The following is a 16604-nucleotide window of genomic DNA, read 5'->3' as shown; positions in this document are numbered from 1 at the left end:
CCATGTGCTGGTTGGCCATCTGCATGTCCTGTTTGGAAAATATCTATTTAGATCTTCTTTCATTTTTTTATCGCATTGTTTGTTTTTTTGTTACTGGGTTGTTTGAGCTGTTTGTGTAATTTGGATATCAACCCCTGTAAATTGCACCATTTGCAAATATTGTCTCCCATTTCGTACATTGTCTTTTCATTTTGTGATGGTTTACTTTGCTGTGCAAAAAGCTTTTAAGTTTCATAATGTTCCATTTGTTTATTTTTGCTTTTATTTCATTTGCCTTGGAGACTGATACTACTATGATTTATAGCAAAAAAATGTCTGTGTGTGTTCTCTTCTAGGAGTTTTAGGATGTCATGTCTTATATTTAGATCTTTAAACCATTTTGAGTTTATTTTTGTATATGATATGAGGTAGTCAATCTAATTTCACTGATTTGCATGTAGCTGTCCAGCTTTCCCAACACCACTTGCTGAACAGATTCTTTCCTCCACTGTAGATTCTTGCCTCCTTTGTCATAGATTAATTGGCCTTAGGGGCGTGGGTTTATATCTGGGCTTTCTGTTCTGTTACAATGATCTATATGTCTTGTGCCAATACCATGGTGTTTTGATTATTGTAGCTTTACAGTATGGTCTGAAGGATTATATCTCATTTTGTTCTCTTTCCAGACAGAGGGTATTTTTTATGTTTATTACATTTACTATCTTTTTCAGTCCTCTTAGATACAATTGGAACCTTTTGATAATTCTTCTGACCTGCTTGATTGCAATAAGTCGTTTCCCCTGGCTCTGAACTGACACCATCACCATCACCACCAGCCAGCCTGGGCACACTTGCCTCCCATAGTTTAAAAATCTTCTTTGGCATTTCATTTCTTACCACATTCTGCATGGGCAAGGCTGCCCCTGAAGGTCTCCATAGAGGGAGTCCTCTGATCAGAGAAAGTTCTACGTGTATATCAATTGCAAGAGTAAACAACTTGGATCAGTTTCGTTTTTTGAGGTAGGAGTTTCCACAGGTATCTCTTTTCACTGCTCCTTTTCCTCCTGAGGTTATTGTCCTACCTTTGAATACTACAACTTCATGTGTCTCTGTATTTCGTAATGGTGGCCCTTAAAAGTCTTTGGTTTATGACTCCAACAGATCACACTCAAACAAAGCTCGTTTATGACACTCCAGGTCTCATTACACCCATTTTGTTTCCAAGCTGTTTTTGCAGGTTTTTCTGCTCTGCAATCCTGTTTTACTTTCTCATTGTTGTTTAAAAAATTCTTCTTTTTCTGTTTCAGGATTGCAATTACCACTATAATTCAATTGTTCATTGAGTCTCCTAATTCCAACCAACCACCTTAAATACTTCTTACCCTTCAGTCCTCAAAGCCCCAATTCTGTAAGTTGGTTTGTCTTGGGGTAGGTATCCTCCTGACAGGAAGAGAGGGTAGTCATTTTAGAATGGAAATCTCTACATTGGGCAAAGTTACTTTTTATGAAATCTTGGTTTGTCTGATCCAGTATTAATGAATGACCACACCAAGGGTGACTGACAGAGTAAGAGTAGCATTCATCCTGAGACGGAGACGTTCTCAAATGTGGACACATGTTTCTCCTGAACCCTCAGTTATTCATCTGAAACCCTCTAGTTGCTGGAGGTTGCAGTCAGGGACGGATGAGTAAAAGTGCTGAGGCACCCACATTTAGTGGAACCAGAAAGAGGGGAGCATAGAAAGAAGAATGTGTGTGCATGCATGTGCCTGTGTCTGTGTTTATGTGTGACAAGGGTAACAACTGTATCTCAAGTAGCAGCAAATATTCAGAGACAAACAGCCAGGAGTGACCTTGCCCATCAACAAATTTGATCATGCCCATGTGGTCTGTTTTCAGACCTATTTCAAAAGGTTCCTCCATTATTCCGTCCTCAGATGCCCCACATGTCTCCAACTGGTCCTGCCTTAATGCCCTGAAATTTCCAACTTGGCAACTTATTCCCCTGGGCATGCTCTTAAAGTCCAAGTTAACTTACAAATGTATTGTCTAGTGGCCTCATCAGCCACTAACATCTTGATGCCAACTGGCTTATCAGATTGGGCAGGCTACGACTGAGCTCTGCTGTCTGGAAGCCTTGACAGTCATTGACACCTCCATGCGAAGAGGGTTATCAGACAAGGCAGCAGTGAAGCTGGCTTTGTAGGAAGGGATGAAACACAAACAACTTTAGAATGGTGGAGGCAACTGCTTGATGAGAAAGAGCCCACCTACCCTGGCAGAGAGTCTCAGAGAAATGCCAGAAGGTACCAATGTATGGGGCTCTGGATCCCGGAAAACACGTCTCAGAATTGATGATTTAACGTTTCTAACATCTAGGAGTGAAGAGAAGAGAGGGCCTAGTACTGAGAAAATTTTCAAAACCTGATTTCCGAAGAAGGAAAGGAAGGGCAAGCTGCTATTGAGGGAGAGCATTTCCACTGTGGTCTCCTCTCCTTCCTGACCTTTCAAGTTCTGACACCAAAGGTTCTATCTCCCTGATTCACTAAACCACCACTGCCCAACTTCAACAGTTCACATTCAAACCAAGCTCATCTTTGCTCCCAACTATAAAGCATTTGACTGAACTATGATGTTAAGACCTTCAGTCTTAACTAGTGGAGGCAAGACCACGAAATCTGGGCAGCTCTGTCTAACCTCTCCGTTCTGTATTATAAAGGGGTAACTTGACAGCAGGCTCATGAAGCTTCAGGGCCCCTTCTCCCACAGTTCCCCTTCATGGCCCTGTACTTGATTTTGTTTGTAATTTGGAATTCCTGAAGAAGCTGTCTCCCCTTACCAAACTGCATACACCTGAGACCCCACCAAACGTGGGTCCACCCCTCATTATCAGCCTTGGCCATACTTATGGAGCAGGTAGCCAAATGTGCTTGCGCGAGAGTCTTCATTTGAACTGGGAAAGGCAAACTCCACAATTCTGCTGGAATTTCCCTGCAAAACTAGCTTACCTAACAACTTTATATTATGCGCCATTTAAAAGTTGTTCGCTAAGCTGTTTCCTCTTTTTCTTATTCCCTTTCCTCTTTCATATGCTAGATCACTCTACTCGTAGATGTACTTATACCTTCTTCTTCCTTGTCCCCACCCACTCTCCCCAACCCAGGTTTATAATAGGGTATGAACAGAATCCTTTGATATGACACCGAAAGGTAGTCTTTCAGAGGGAAATGTTGGTGGGTTTGTTTTCCCAATCATTATAACACAGAACCCATGTTCAGCTAATATCCATTTGAGACCATTTTATACTAAAGTCAACTGGTATGAAATGATAACCATTTTTTGGACCAGCTTAATCCACAGGGCTGCCCAGTATTCCAATGTTTAATTACTTAATGTATTTTAAACACAAACACCCTGTAAACTCAAATGACCCTGTTAAAGAATGGTATATCATCTTTGGGGTAAGGAGATGACTTGTGACTCTTGTGTGGGTGAGGGGGGAAGGGGGAGGACACCACATGTACCCAGTCCTGTCTGACTCTGACCCATAGACTGCAGCCCAGCCGGCTCCTCTGACCATGGAATTTTCCAGGCAAGAATACTGGAATGGGTTGCCATTTCCTACTCCAGGGGATCTTCCTCACCCAGGGACTGAACCCCTGTCTCTCGCGTCTCATGCATTGACAGTGGGGTTCTTTACCACTAGTGCCACTGAGAAGCCCCATTGTGACTTTCAGGTATTGTTTTATTTTGTTTTAATGAGAACGTGTACACACCCACCCACCCCTAATCGCACTGTCAGCCCAGAATGAGGTGAGAAAAGGCAGGCTTTTCTTGAAGACCAGCTAGGTAACTCCCGATAGTTTCAGTATGTTACCCCTTCCCCCTGTATCTGTAATTCATCTTTATTCAAAACCGGGTACATTTAAAACAGCACCTTTCAGCGGTCTGAACATGAAACAGTTTACCCTGCAGGTTTGAGTAGATTAAACATTGCAGCAGAGTCTCTCCTGAATAGGACTTTCCATTTAGGGTAAGAGGCTGAGAGCCACAGCACTTCCGTCTAGCCCAATCACCCAAGCTGGCCTCGTTTGGGAAGGCAGCGTGGGTGGGAGCGTTTGGGTGGCATACCCCAAAACCCACAGTAATTGGAAGGGAAAAGAGCAAATATCAATTAGTGATTCCCCAGCCAGCTACCAATCTTGGTTTCCAAGGGATTCCACTTTAGTCTTACTTCAGAAGTAGCAGCTTCCCAGGGACCTGCGACAGAAGCTGCACGAATCCACATACATCTTAGTACACTGAACATTTCCCCGGGGAGACTCTTGTTATCTGCGCGGCTTCCCTGGCTCTCTGCCTCCCTGTCAGCCTGTGGGCCTGTCAACCAGAATGCTCCCAGCTTCTCGAGGCTTCCGTGGGAATGCGAGCGGGAAAGGGCTTTGAGAACTGAAGACAGGAAAGTGGTGTTCCTCTGCAGCGCTCTGGGCAGCCCTCATTTCCCGGAGCGCCGGGGATGCTAAAATGAGCTTCCCTGCTCTCCCCCCCGGCACCGCCCACTCGGGGGTTTGGGCAAGTGGCTATTTGTTAGCAAATAACGTGTGTGGGGTTGGGGAGCACTAGGTGAGGAAGGCGAGATGTTGAGCGGAGACCCCCCGCCCGGCGGCCCCCCGCAGACAGAGCCGCAGGGGGCGGGGAGGGGCGGCAGGGGCTCGGAGGAGCTCGCTCGGCGGGGCGCCTCCCGGGAAGGCGGGGAGGGGAGCGCCTGTTTACCCAGGAGGGCTGTGCTGATAGCACGTTCCTCGAGTTTACTTTGCTTTCCTTGAGTTTATTGTAAAGGGGTAAAGTTTTCGGATCTGTCACGTGACCCTGACAGGTCCTGCCTATGGCGCGGCAGACCACCCACGCCGAGGGCCATGGAACTGCTTAATAGAAACAGGCTTGTAATTGTGAGTCCGCGCCGCACTCCGCCGAAAGCCTCCGGCGGCCCAGCGCGCCGGGGTTTTTACACTTTCCGTTCCTTTTGTAAAGACGGAGGAGGAGGAGGAGAAGACGAAGACGAAGAAAAAGACGACGACAGGGAAGACAAAGAGATCCGCGGCGACAAGACTAGGGGGAGACGAGGGAAGACGGGAAGAAGACGGAGAAGCAGAGAACCAAGAAAGGGGGGCCCGGGGGGGAAAAGGAATTGATGTGAAATCCAAGCGCAGCGTCCGCGCCATCGGCACCCGCGCTCCGGGCAGGGCTTGACGGCCGGCTATGGTGAGTGCAGCCGGCTCGGCCGCCGCCGCCACCTCGCCCTCGCGCGGCGTGCGCCCCGGGAACGCGGGATTGCGGGGACCGGCGGGCGGGCGGGCGGGGCGGGCGGCGCGCCGGGGCCGCGGGGCTGGGTGGGCTGCGCCGGCGGGGCACAGGGGCGCCGGCCCGCGCCTCCAGGCTCGCTCGCTCGCTCGCACGCTCCGGGCCCCCGCCCCCAGAGGCCGGCCCCGCGGGGCGGGGAGGGGGCTGTCTGCGGCGGGCCCGGCCGGGGAACGGCTCCGAGGGGAATTCTCACGGAGGGGGTCGCCTGGGATCCCATTTTCACGCTTGAAAGGGTCGCCACCTTGGCTTCCGCTCATCAGCCTGGTGGTGGCTACTGACTGCCAGCGGAGGCAGAGCGCTGGGGATGGAGGGCTGGTGCGAAGTGACAGCGCCGGGGGGAGGGTGCGGGCCGGGAGCGCGCGCACCCGGGCGAGTTCTCTAGTCTCCCGGGAGCTCGGGGAGGTCTGCCCGAGGGGCTGGGCGTACGCTCTCGCACCCCTACCCAGTGTTCTCGGCACCTGGGCCGGGACTCTGGGTGGGACACCCAGGGCTAGGAGAGAGGTACCTTATCAAAACTCGAAGCGCAAACATCCTTCTCCCGGTCGCCGTTGGTGGGAATAAGGGCCAAAGGGGCTTTCCTGGGTTCAGGAAGGGGCCACGGGTAGGAGAGGTATGTGTTGACTCTTGCACGCATGGAATTGGGCATTCTGGTGCCTGCCAACCATTAAAGAGGTGGGCGGCTAGCCCGGTGCTGAGATGGCCAAGTAGGGCCTGAGGGGGATCCTTGAGGTGGGCCAGACTGATCCAAACCCATGTAGACCTGGTGCCAACCATGGGACCACAAGACCTCCAGAGACTGTACTTCGGAGGTGACATATACTGTGTCTTCAGGTATTTAAGTTCCTGCTAAACATGACTCCTCTTGGTGGATGAGCAATAAACTCCAAATTTTCAGATCCCGATTTCCATCACCCAAGAAGAACCATATGGATTGTTGTCTATGGAAGACACCTAGAGACCTCTGTTTTCATAGACATGGGAGAAAAGACTATCTTCTTTCCTTTCTAGCCTTCCTTCCTCTCTAGGGAGGAACCATATGAAAGAACAGGAGGTAATAATAAAAACCCACTATGGGTGGTTCCAAGTTTGTAATACTTTGATATTGAGGTCTTGAACTCCTACAACAGTCCTTTTTCAGCATTTTGTGTGTTCGTTTTTTTTTTTTTTTTTGGCTCCAGTAGTTCAACATGCAATTAATTGCCTCTACAAAGAAAGACAATGCCTTTTGGTGTCACCCTTTGTTACTGTAACTTATTATTTCTGGGTGGTATAAATTGTTGCCTCAGGTGCATTGTGTACCCATGTTGTAAAACAAGGGCTTTCAGTTGTGAGTTTGTGTGTGTTCCAGTTGTCACCCAGCTTCCTTCCACAAGGCTGTGTTTCACAGCCTTTCGCGTTTGAGTCTAAGACCTTTTTCTTTTAACATGTTGAATCAAGGTAGACACCCATGGGCCCATTCTCAATTTGGGGTATTAGCTTCATTTCAAACTCACTGAGAAGTATATCTAATTTCTGGTTATAACCTAGTCATAAAGTAACAAGCTATTTGAGTAGGAATTAGCACCATTTGGAATTATTTTGTGAAAAAATGACTTAAAAAAATCATCTTCAATTTTCTACAGATAGAAAAACTAATGAGGCAAATCAATATAGATTGAATAGATTAAAATATCTGTCTTCCCTATTTTGTCCTTTCTCTCTCTCACACACACACACCTTTTATTTTCTCCCGCCTCTGCCACAGTGTATAAAGCCCTATTGAGACGTGTAGGCGTGATGTGTAAACCGGATTAGCAGTATGAAAGAAAGACACACAATAAGCTGGAATTGTTTTACTTCCCTTTCATTTCTCATGCCTATATCTCTAATAAATTTGTTGCTCCAGCAGTGGGTCAAAGGGATCATGTTGCTCAGCTTCTTTTTCATGCAAGACCCGATGGCAGAGATCACTGAAATGAATGGTGTGCCTTCTGCCAAATGCAGAGTTTGATATGGATATATTAGATGAGGAGATAGAGACGAGGAGAGAGATGGACAGAAGAATGTTCAAAGTTTGGGTCTTTCCAGAATACATCTCTGTCTCTTAAAGTAATGTGGCTAAGAAGATATATAGACAAGGGAAGAAATAAATATAAGGGTCAATGCTGTTTTCTTTCAAGTTCATTGTAGACTGAGCATTTTCTCTGACATTCCCAGCAAGAGAATACCAATCGCTTTGGCACCACAGAAAGTCTAAGTCCCTTTTCCAAATTAGTATGTGTATCTGGAGTAATAAATGTGAAGAATTCTGGGACCTTCTCAGGACATCTCCTTCTACCTCTACCACCAACCCCCCCCTCACCCCCCACCAAGCTCACTGCAAGCACACACACACAAAAAAGCCAGTGCTCCTGGGTTTGTGCTGTAGACCCCTCATTTACTCTTTTGTAGAATTGGGAGCAGCTTCCCATTAAAGGAGATCAGGGGTAATTAGCAGCATTATTTTGACAAGTTGGCTAGAGCTGTTCCCTTTCCTCCAGTTCTGGGGAGGGGAAAATACGGGAGGAAACAGAAGGTTGAAGGGAGAAGGGGAGGGGAGTCATTCTTAAGGGGGTTACACTCTGGGGCTGCTGAATTGGTTTTTTCCCTCCCCCTTTTAGACTCATTTTCTACCATCACCTTTAAGCAAATATAAAAGCTGCCAATGAAGAAATAATAAGGCACTCTTAAGGAGCCAAAAAATGGCTTGAATTGAGTCAACTCTTATCCAAGGTACCTGCTTTGAACTGCTCAGGTTCTGGCCCTTCACGCACATCCAGCGCCCTGGGCTCTCTATCCACAAATAGAATATCACTTTAAATCCCCAATTCTCTCCCCACCGCAGCCTCTCCACAGGAATACTTGTGGGACTTAATGTAATGTTTGCAATTTTTTGCATTTGTGGAAAAGAGTATTAAGCTCAGTAGATAAAATTATAACATGGCCCAAAGGTCAAATTACTAGAATACATCTACTCCTTCATTCATTTGTACTCTGCAGATATTAGCTAAATTACATTAGATTTTAAAGACCTAATTAGTTGGATCTGAGAAACCAATGAAAAGTCAAGTTCCAGCCTGGTTTCTCATTACTCCACCAAGTGCAGCTCCCACAGTTTCTTATCACTGGAATGTCCAAACACAAAGGGCAGATGTTTTATTTCAATGTCATCATTGGGATAATCAGATGTCATTTTTGAGATGTGTGTGGTGTGACCATGGTTATTTGAATATTGGAGTAGAGAAAAGATATAAAGGAATCATATTTTAAGAGTCTAAAGAATGTGTTTTGAAAACTACAAATTTCAATGAAGTCTTGGATCATGACAGAGAGACCAAAGTGACAATTGATGCATTGAGGTGGACTTTACTTGGAAAGGGAAAATGGGACACTCAAGAAAGAAGGCCAGCAACTCCTGCTGGTTGAAAAGGCACCAAGCGTCTCACTTGTTCAGTGCAGAAAGGCCACTAAAGAGATTTTTCCCAGCAGACACCTTTGCAGCCCTGGCTCCTCCTGTCAGCCTCCTCTCAGGTCTGGAGAATCCTGGTTGAAGTTAACAAACCCGGTGTGGCGCAGCGGTGCCCTGCACAGGGCATGCATATTAAAGCCGACAATGCTTACAAATGTAAATAAGGGCAGATTGATTAGGAACAACATTATCACTGGGAATGTCGAACTCACATGCATCAGCAATGAGGCAAATTGGGGGCAGCCTCAGCCCTGACCACCCAAGTCGAGCAGGCTTTTACACTGGCTCCTCTTCCTTTCTTAAAACGTTACAGAAACAAGGCCAATTAGATCCTCAAAGTAATTCATCTCCGTGTATGAAAAAAGCAGACCACAGGGGAAGCGGCCACTGGGGGTGGGGAGATTAAGATAGCGCTTGTTAGAGCCCAGGCTGGGGATTGCCGTCCTGGAACCCATGGTAGAATTTACAGGCCGAGACTATTGTCTGAGATACTGAAAAGTTAACCTATCAAACAGCGGGTGAGGGGGCTAAGGGAGCTGAAAACCCCAGAGATCAGTTTAGGAATTAAGTCAAACTAAGGGAAATGAGCCCGAGTGAAAGAGGTTTTGTCATCGAAATGGTGTACATGTAGCTGCGCGGGGAGTAATAGGAAATTGTTGTGTGTGCATAGCTTATCATTTCATTTTAGAATTCCATAATCTATACTGAAATTGCAATAAAGTAAAAACTAATGTTTTGGTCTGAAACATTGTATAGAATTTCGTAAAGAAAAACATAGCCCTGCCTATAGCTACATAGTTACCTTTGCCACACAGCAAGCCTCATATATAAGACTGACGTGTCTTTTTAGGGGTACCACCCCCAAAACCTTTAAAAATTAATTTCCAGCGGCACGCACAAAACGGTTTGACTTGAAACGTCAGTAGAACCATTCAGTGAAAAAAACCAGAATAATATATCACGTGTCCCGATATGCTATTTACCAAACATAATAAATACCAGGATATTGCTCAAAGATTAAGCTTGCTCTCAGTCGAGCCCAATATTCCTGCGATCTTATTTATTAACGTACTGTCATTTGATATGCACGCTGCTTGTCTTTTCTGAATTTTCGCAACCCTTCCTAGAGCCGCTCACAAAATCACGTGCTCCTTCGGAGTTTTAAGTTTTGAATTTACGCGCTGGTCCGATACTCAGGTCCTCCTCCCGATCTCGTGAACACCACCTCAGACACTTCTACTGTCTTTGTCTCTTTATTCTGCAGGACGAGCCATCCAGCCCAGGGTACTGCACGCGTTTCGCCAGTTTGGGATTCAGAGGGCAGGGCCTCCCAGTGAAACCAGGAAGGAGAAAAGGCTAGAGGGAAGGTGGTGAGGCCGGTAGGAAGCGGAGAGAAGGGGGAGAAAAAAAGGGAGGGTGAAAAAGGAAGGAGAAAGGAAAGGGGAGATTGAAAGAAGGAAGGAGGGGGGAGCCGCTGAAGAGGAAGTAAGGCGGCGGGGAGGGCTGGCCGACTGGGCCCCTGCGGGAGCCGCGTGGGCCGTCCGGGTGGCCGGCGCGCCGGGTAGCAGTTCCTCTCGGGACGGGGCCGCTGAATGGGAAAGGACCCGACCGATAAGCTATTGGCCGACCACGAGGAGGCCGCGCAGGCATTGGACGACGTAAGGGGGCCGGACCGCCTTCAGGAATGTACTACGGCGCGTCCGGCACGTCCGTCCGCGCCGGTGGGGCGTGCGCCTCCCTTGGGCTCCCAGGAGCCAGCGCTGGAGACTTGGAGCCCGCCTGGCGCTAGCCGAGCGCATCCAGTTCCCTACCTGCTTGACCAGGGTTGCGCAGGAGTGGGGAGTCCGGAGCTCGGCGCGCTCGGACACGCGCGCGCGCAATAGGCCTCCGGGCCCTTGGAGCGCGCGCCGACTGGGCCTTAGGTCACGTGGTAGCGTGGGCTCCGCCTTCTACCCCGCTCCTCCCCCTTTCCCTCCATCTGGGTTTCTTTCTTTCCTTTCCTTTCCTTTTCTTTCTGTGGTTTTTTTTTTTTCAATGAACACACACCGTGTGCATCTTAAAGCCACACAGCCCCATTTCACGGCTTCAGTCGGCTACTTGCAGCAGGGAGTGCCTCTGCAGTTCAATACTGTTTTTAAAAAAGAAAAAAAAAAAAGTGGCGGTGAGGGGAACCAAATACTAAAATGAGACAGAATAGAGAGTTTGTGGGTCTGGTCTCTATCTCGGGGAGGAACTTGCAAAAGAAAAGAACTCTCCAAAAAAAAATTTTTTTTAATAAAAATCGGAGCCGTGTAGGCAGTTTAATTTGTCTCTGACCCCAGGATCCACCTCCGACTCGCAGGTTTTCTGCCCCAACGGGAAGCGAATCCCCCTGATGTCTCCGTGACACTGGCTGCAGTGTCCGGACAAGTCCTCGCAATCGGCGCACAATTTGTTTCAAATGAATCCTGCATCAAAGCCTTTATTCTTTATGTCACGCTACTATTAAATATAACAGGATGCGTACCAGTTTGGGAGGAAAGGTTTAAAAGATTTTAAATAAACAGGGACTTGTAGTTAATGAAAAGGGAGGAGGGTCCAAATGAATCCAAAGTAAGAAAGCTTTTCTCTCTTTCTAAAGAAAACATTTCTGTTTCTCCGGTTGTTAAAAGGATTCTGTTGTTTCTTCTCTACAAACGTCGCATTAAAGATTCAAATAAAAACGCCTCTGCCTCCACGAGACTGCTTCTGTGTCTGGATTCCACGTTTATAAAACACTGACTCCTTCAAACCTGGACTGTGCTGCTGTGGGGTTTAGAGAGGGAAAACGGAGAGGGGGGAGCGAATTTTAAGAAAAGGTGGCTTTTCCCAACGTCCTTACTCTCCTCTTTAACTTTCCATTTTGTTTATCTTAATGCGAGGCGTTGTTCCCTGCGAGAGCCCAAGTCTTCTCTTTGGTTATAAAAGAAAAGAGAGAAGGGAAAAAAAAAAATCTGGCACACACTGGCGCACTATCCACCACCCTGTCATTATTGGTGCAGGCCTGGGAATTCAAGCTGGACCTCCCAGTATTTGCTGCAGCTTGAGGCCAAGGTGCCTCTGAAAGGGTTTTCTTTGAAGAAATTTCTGAAATTGTTTAAGCGCTTTAAAAAATATTACATTTTCCCCCGTGTCTATCGCGAGGCAAATACTCGTGTATGTGTGTGTGTGCGCGCGCGCGCACGAGCAAAGCATCTTACAAAAAGAAGACACTGTTGAAAAGAAAAGGAATAAGAAAGAAAGGGAGGGGGAGCATTCCTTAATGGAAGTATTGCATGCGAGAAGGTTGGCGCTCTCGGAGGCTCCCCCCGAAGCCCGGGATGCACACACTGGGGTTGCCTACCTGGGTGGTCTCTCTACTTTGGTGAGCTGTTGCTAAGCAGCTAATAATAGTCATGTTTGCTGAGTAATTTCTGCCCTCCGCGAGCCAATCGCGTTGCAGAAACCCAAGCCATCTGACAGCCCCGGGGGCGGGAGCTCCAGCCTTTTTCTCTTTCGCTCGCTCTCTCCCCCTCCACCCCCTCCCCTCCTCCTCCTCTTTCTCCAAATGGAGAGAGTTCTTTTTTTTCTTCTTCCATCTCATCTATTGAATCAAGGAGCTGCTGCGGCCGCTGCCCGCTGCACACACACAGAGCGGAGTCCCCAGGTCCCGGGAGCGAGAGAGGCGCGCTGCACTGGGGCAGAATGGTCCAGCGGGTCAGCGAGGAGCACAAGAAAGCAGAGTCCGGGACCAAGCAGCCACCGAGAAGCCAGCAGCCAGAGCGCAAGCAGCCCGAGCAGCCCGAGCAGCAGCTTCAGGAGCCGCCACCGCCAGCAACAACCGCCGCAACTGCAGCGGCGGCGGCGGCTGCCCCGGCCCGACAGCGCTGAGACCCGCCGGCCGCCCACGAACCCCGCGGCGGCGGCTCTGCCTTTACCCTCCGCGGCCGCTCGGGCTACCCGTGAGACGCCGAGAGAGTCAGCGAGGCCGGCGGGAGCGGCGGGGATTTGCTGGCGCTTTCTGCAGTGAAGGGGTCGCGGCGCGGGGCGGGAGGCGGTAGGGGGAGTTGGGGACAGCCAGGAGCGCCGCGCGAGCGACCGAAGGACAGGCTGGCTCCACGCGCCGGCTCTCGCCCTCCGGAGAACTGGATGTGGGCAGCAGCAGCCGCAGAGACCTCGGGACCCCCGCGCAATGTGGCAATGGAAGGCGCAGGGTCTGACTCTCCGGCAGCGGCCGCGGCCGCAGCGGCAGCAGCGCCCGCTGTGTGAGCAGCAGCAGCGGCAGCAGCAGGTCTGTCAACCGGAGCCCCAGCCCGAACAGCCGGCGGCCAGCAGCGTCCTCGCTAGCCGAGCGCCAGGGCGCGCCGGGAGCCCGCAGCGGCGGCAGCAGCGCGCCGGGCCGCCCGGGAAGCCTCGGTTCCCGCGGCGGCGGCGGCAACATGGCCTCGGCTGGTAACGCCGCCGAGCTCCAGAACCGCGGCGGCGGCGGCAGCTGCAGCGGGGCCCCGGGCCGGCCGGCCGGTGGCGGGAGGCGCAGGCGGACCGGGGGACTGCGCCGCAATGCCGTGCCGGACTGGGACTATCTGCACCGGCCCAGCTACTGCGACGCCGCCTTCGCTCTGGAGCAGATTTCCAAGGTGCATTTCAGTCTTTCCTCTCCTCCCACTCTCTCTTCCCTCCTCTTCCTCTTTGGAATCGTCCCCGCCACACACACACACACACACCTCCAAGGGGGGAAAAAGACAAGTGGGGATTGAAAAATTCAAACCCTCCCTCCGGTCCTGGGAGGAAAGGGCTGTCGGAGGTCTGCAGGGGGTGGAGATTGTGTGTGTGTGTGTGTGTGTGTGTGTGTGTACGTACGCGCCCTCCCCAGCGTGCCTTTTCCGGAGCACTGGAAAGCGGTCCACAGTGGACCACCTCAAGAGCCGCCGCAGCGCGGCACTGCCCGATGCCCCTAAGCCCCCTCCTCCTGCGCCCCTGCCCCTATTTGCAGCCTAAACCCCTGTAATACTGCCACATTTCTTAACATCTTGGAGGGGGAGGCGGAGTGGAGAGAGGCGGAGAGAGGAGAGGGGGAGGAGGGAGCCGAAATAAAGGTGGTTTCGTTTTTTGGCAGCCAGTTTTGCTTTTGTTGAGCATGAAATCTCTGCTCCCTTAAAAATTATCCTCGGAAGAGGGCATCTCCCCTCTTCTTTTCCAATTTTTGAGCCACTTATTCTCAGTGTGCGGGGAAAGGGAAGTTGTAAACAAATTGCCACCTTAAATTCGCGATGCGGGTCTGCGGAACGGCCGGGTTCATTGTGTTTACGAGGTTCGCTGAAATGTGTGGAATCTGGGGAAGGCAAGCGCCCAGACAGGGGCCCGCCGGGGCTGCGGCCAACGCCGGGGAAACGCCGCCGCCGGGAACAGCCAGCACCCAGCCAGGACCCCCGACTGCGTCGGCCTGGGCTCTTCCCTGAGCACTCGGCTGTTTTTCGCGTTTAACCAGAAGGGAAGGGAGAGGAGGGAAAGATCCATGTGGCTGCCCTCTTCCGATCACAAATATTGTCGTAAGTTGCAGATGGCTGCCCCATTTCCTAATTCAGCTCACACGGCGTCTCCCAACGCCATGGAAATGCATCGCGAGTGAGCTCCGGCGCCCACGCTCACCACGTGGATCCCAATTTACTACCAAGTCGGGCGGGGGAATCAGAATGGGGAAGCCCGCCATACATTGTTCCCAAAGCGCTCTTGTATCCAGTCCCTGCCCTCGGCGGAGCACCCCGAGAAGGGTGAAGGCTGGGGCAGAACTTGCGGGCAAGGGTGCAGTGGTTTGCTTGTTCTTAAATGGGCTCCATCGCAGGGATTACGCAGCCCCTCCCTTCCCGGACCGGTGTGAATATTTCCTGTATTGAATGGTGTCTCTCCTCACTGCCTCCTCGGCTTCCTCTTGTTCCCGCAGTCCCTCTTCCCAGGCCTTAAAGTCACTCGGGGATGCTACGCAGGCTGCGCGTGGGGGCGCCCCTGCTGTGGCCGAGGTGCAGCTCCCACGCTGCAGCCTGACTTTGATTTATGACTAGCCCCCCCTCCCCACCCACGCCGCTCGCGTTTCCTCTGGCCGACCTGGGTTCCAGCCCGCAGGGCACCCCACCCCCCCAACCATGCCGTCGCGGGATGCCGGACGGGTGCGCGCAAGCGGGCGTGGACGCGCGGCCCGCGACTCCCGGGCGCTCACTCCTCCCTTCTGCTTCATCCTCAGGGGAAAGCTACTGGCCGGAAAGCGCCGCTGTGGCTGAGAGCGAAGTTTCAAAGACTCTTATTTAAACTGGGTTGTTACATTCAAAAAAACTGCGGCAAGTTCTTGGTTGTAGGCCTCCTCATATTTGGGGCCTTCGCTGTGGGATTAAAGGCAGCTAATCTCGAGACCAACGTGGAGGAGCTGTGGGTGGAAGGTAAGAAACTCCGCGCCCGCCGCGGCGCCCTCTCGTCCCCCCAACCCGGACCCCCTTCCCTTCCTTCCAATTGATAAAGATATTTGCCAGCATACACCTAGATCCTTTCTATGAAGAGCGAAAACCCCCTGCCCGCACCAGGGGGAATTGTTTATTGTTTGGGCGCCTGGCCAGGAGCCAGGCCCGTCCGACAAAGGCCGCGCTGTAATCTACTCCGGGAGCTGCGCTTTGCGAGGTGTTGTGGGAGAGAGTGGCGAGGGCGGGCCGGCGGGGGCGCACGGGGGGCCCCCCCTCCGCGGGACAGACCACTCCGCTCGGCCGAGGGGGCCCCCAGGTCCAGCCGCCACCGCCGCTCGCCTCCGCCGCGCGCCCAGACGCGGCCGGAGGAAGGCGTCTGCGCTCCCTGCTCGTGTCCTCAGCTTCCTTCCCTCCCCCACCCCCACCCACGGCGTCCAAAGAGAAAAGAGGGTGGGGGCAGAGAGAGGCCACCCCTCTGGCTGGAGGGAGTGTGCGCGCCCCCGGCGGCCGCGGCCGGCGCGCGGAGGGCGGGGGGCAGGAGCAACGCGGGCCTGCGGAGGCGGCGGCGTGTGTGGTCCTGTTTTTGGACAGCTTTCAACTCTTGGGGAAAAAAAACATTTGTCTCAAGGTACAAAAAAAAGGGGGGGTGGGGGAAAAGGAGTTGAAAAAAAAACAGTAAAGCACAGACTGGAACGCTTGTTTGCAAAGTAGATTAATGTTTCCTCGCGGGTGGGGGCTTTTAAAATGGAATTATTCTGGGAGAAGGCAGTGTTTTGCAGGCTGAGAGAATTAAAAAAAAATGTGTTTTAAGAGCGCGGGTTTGGAGGGAGGGGCCATGGGAGCTCTCCAAGGGTTCTGCCAGTCTTTTATCCACATTTCTCAATTTGGGGGTTCTTGAAGTCTTTTTTTTTTCAAGTGGTTGTAAGTTTAGAATAGATCACACATTGACAGAGACATACGCCGCCACCGCTGACGGAAACATTTTACATTCTTTTTGTAAATCTGTTTGATTCAGGGGTTTTCGGGGGGGGGGGCTGGGTGGGGGGGGGGAGGAGGGTTTTTGTTTTCTGAGGTTTTTGTTTGTTTCTTTTTGGAAAGTAACTTTGTTGGTGTTTGGAAACATTTAACTCTTGAACGCTACCTAGGGAATCTCTTATAATCAGATGGGAGAGATGGGTTGAGGTAATTATGTAGATACTTCAAACCGGAATATCTGAGGCATTCCTAGTGATATCTAAGACAAAATTTGGAAGCCTAAGAGTTACATGCATGATTGCATAATTGATCCCTCTTCAGAATACTCTTGGAGACCTAGCCTTGGAGAATATTAAATC

The 16604-nt window shown here is 50.8% G+C and overlaps 1 protein-coding gene across 3 annotated transcripts in view; it reads left to right on the top strand.

The window, feature by feature from the left end:
- The first annotated feature begins 4892 nt into the window (after positions 1–4892).
- The window catches only part of PTCH1 (patched 1), a 66125-nt gene continuing 54413 nt past the window's right edge, over positions 4893–16604 (top strand). For 2 of the 3 annotated variants that reach the window (XM_068974088.1, XM_068974085.1), the window contains exons 1-2: positions 13261–13458; positions 15060–15252. In XM_068974088.1, coding sequence (XP_068830189.1) covers positions 13261–13458; positions 15060–15252 — 391 coding nt within the window. Of the gene's footprint in view, positions 5083–13260; positions 13459–15057; positions 15253–16604 lie in introns of those variants that run through there. The other variant, XM_068974087.1, reaches the window with a different exon arrangement.

This window comes from Capricornis sumatraensis, chromosome 6 (assembly GCF_032405125.1).
Source record: "Capricornis sumatraensis isolate serow.1 chromosome 6, serow.2, whole genome shotgun sequence".
Lineage (NCBI taxonomy): Eukaryota > Metazoa > Chordata > Mammalia > Artiodactyla > Bovidae > Capricornis > Capricornis sumatraensis.
This window is presented reverse-complemented; position numbering and strand designations above follow the sequence as displayed.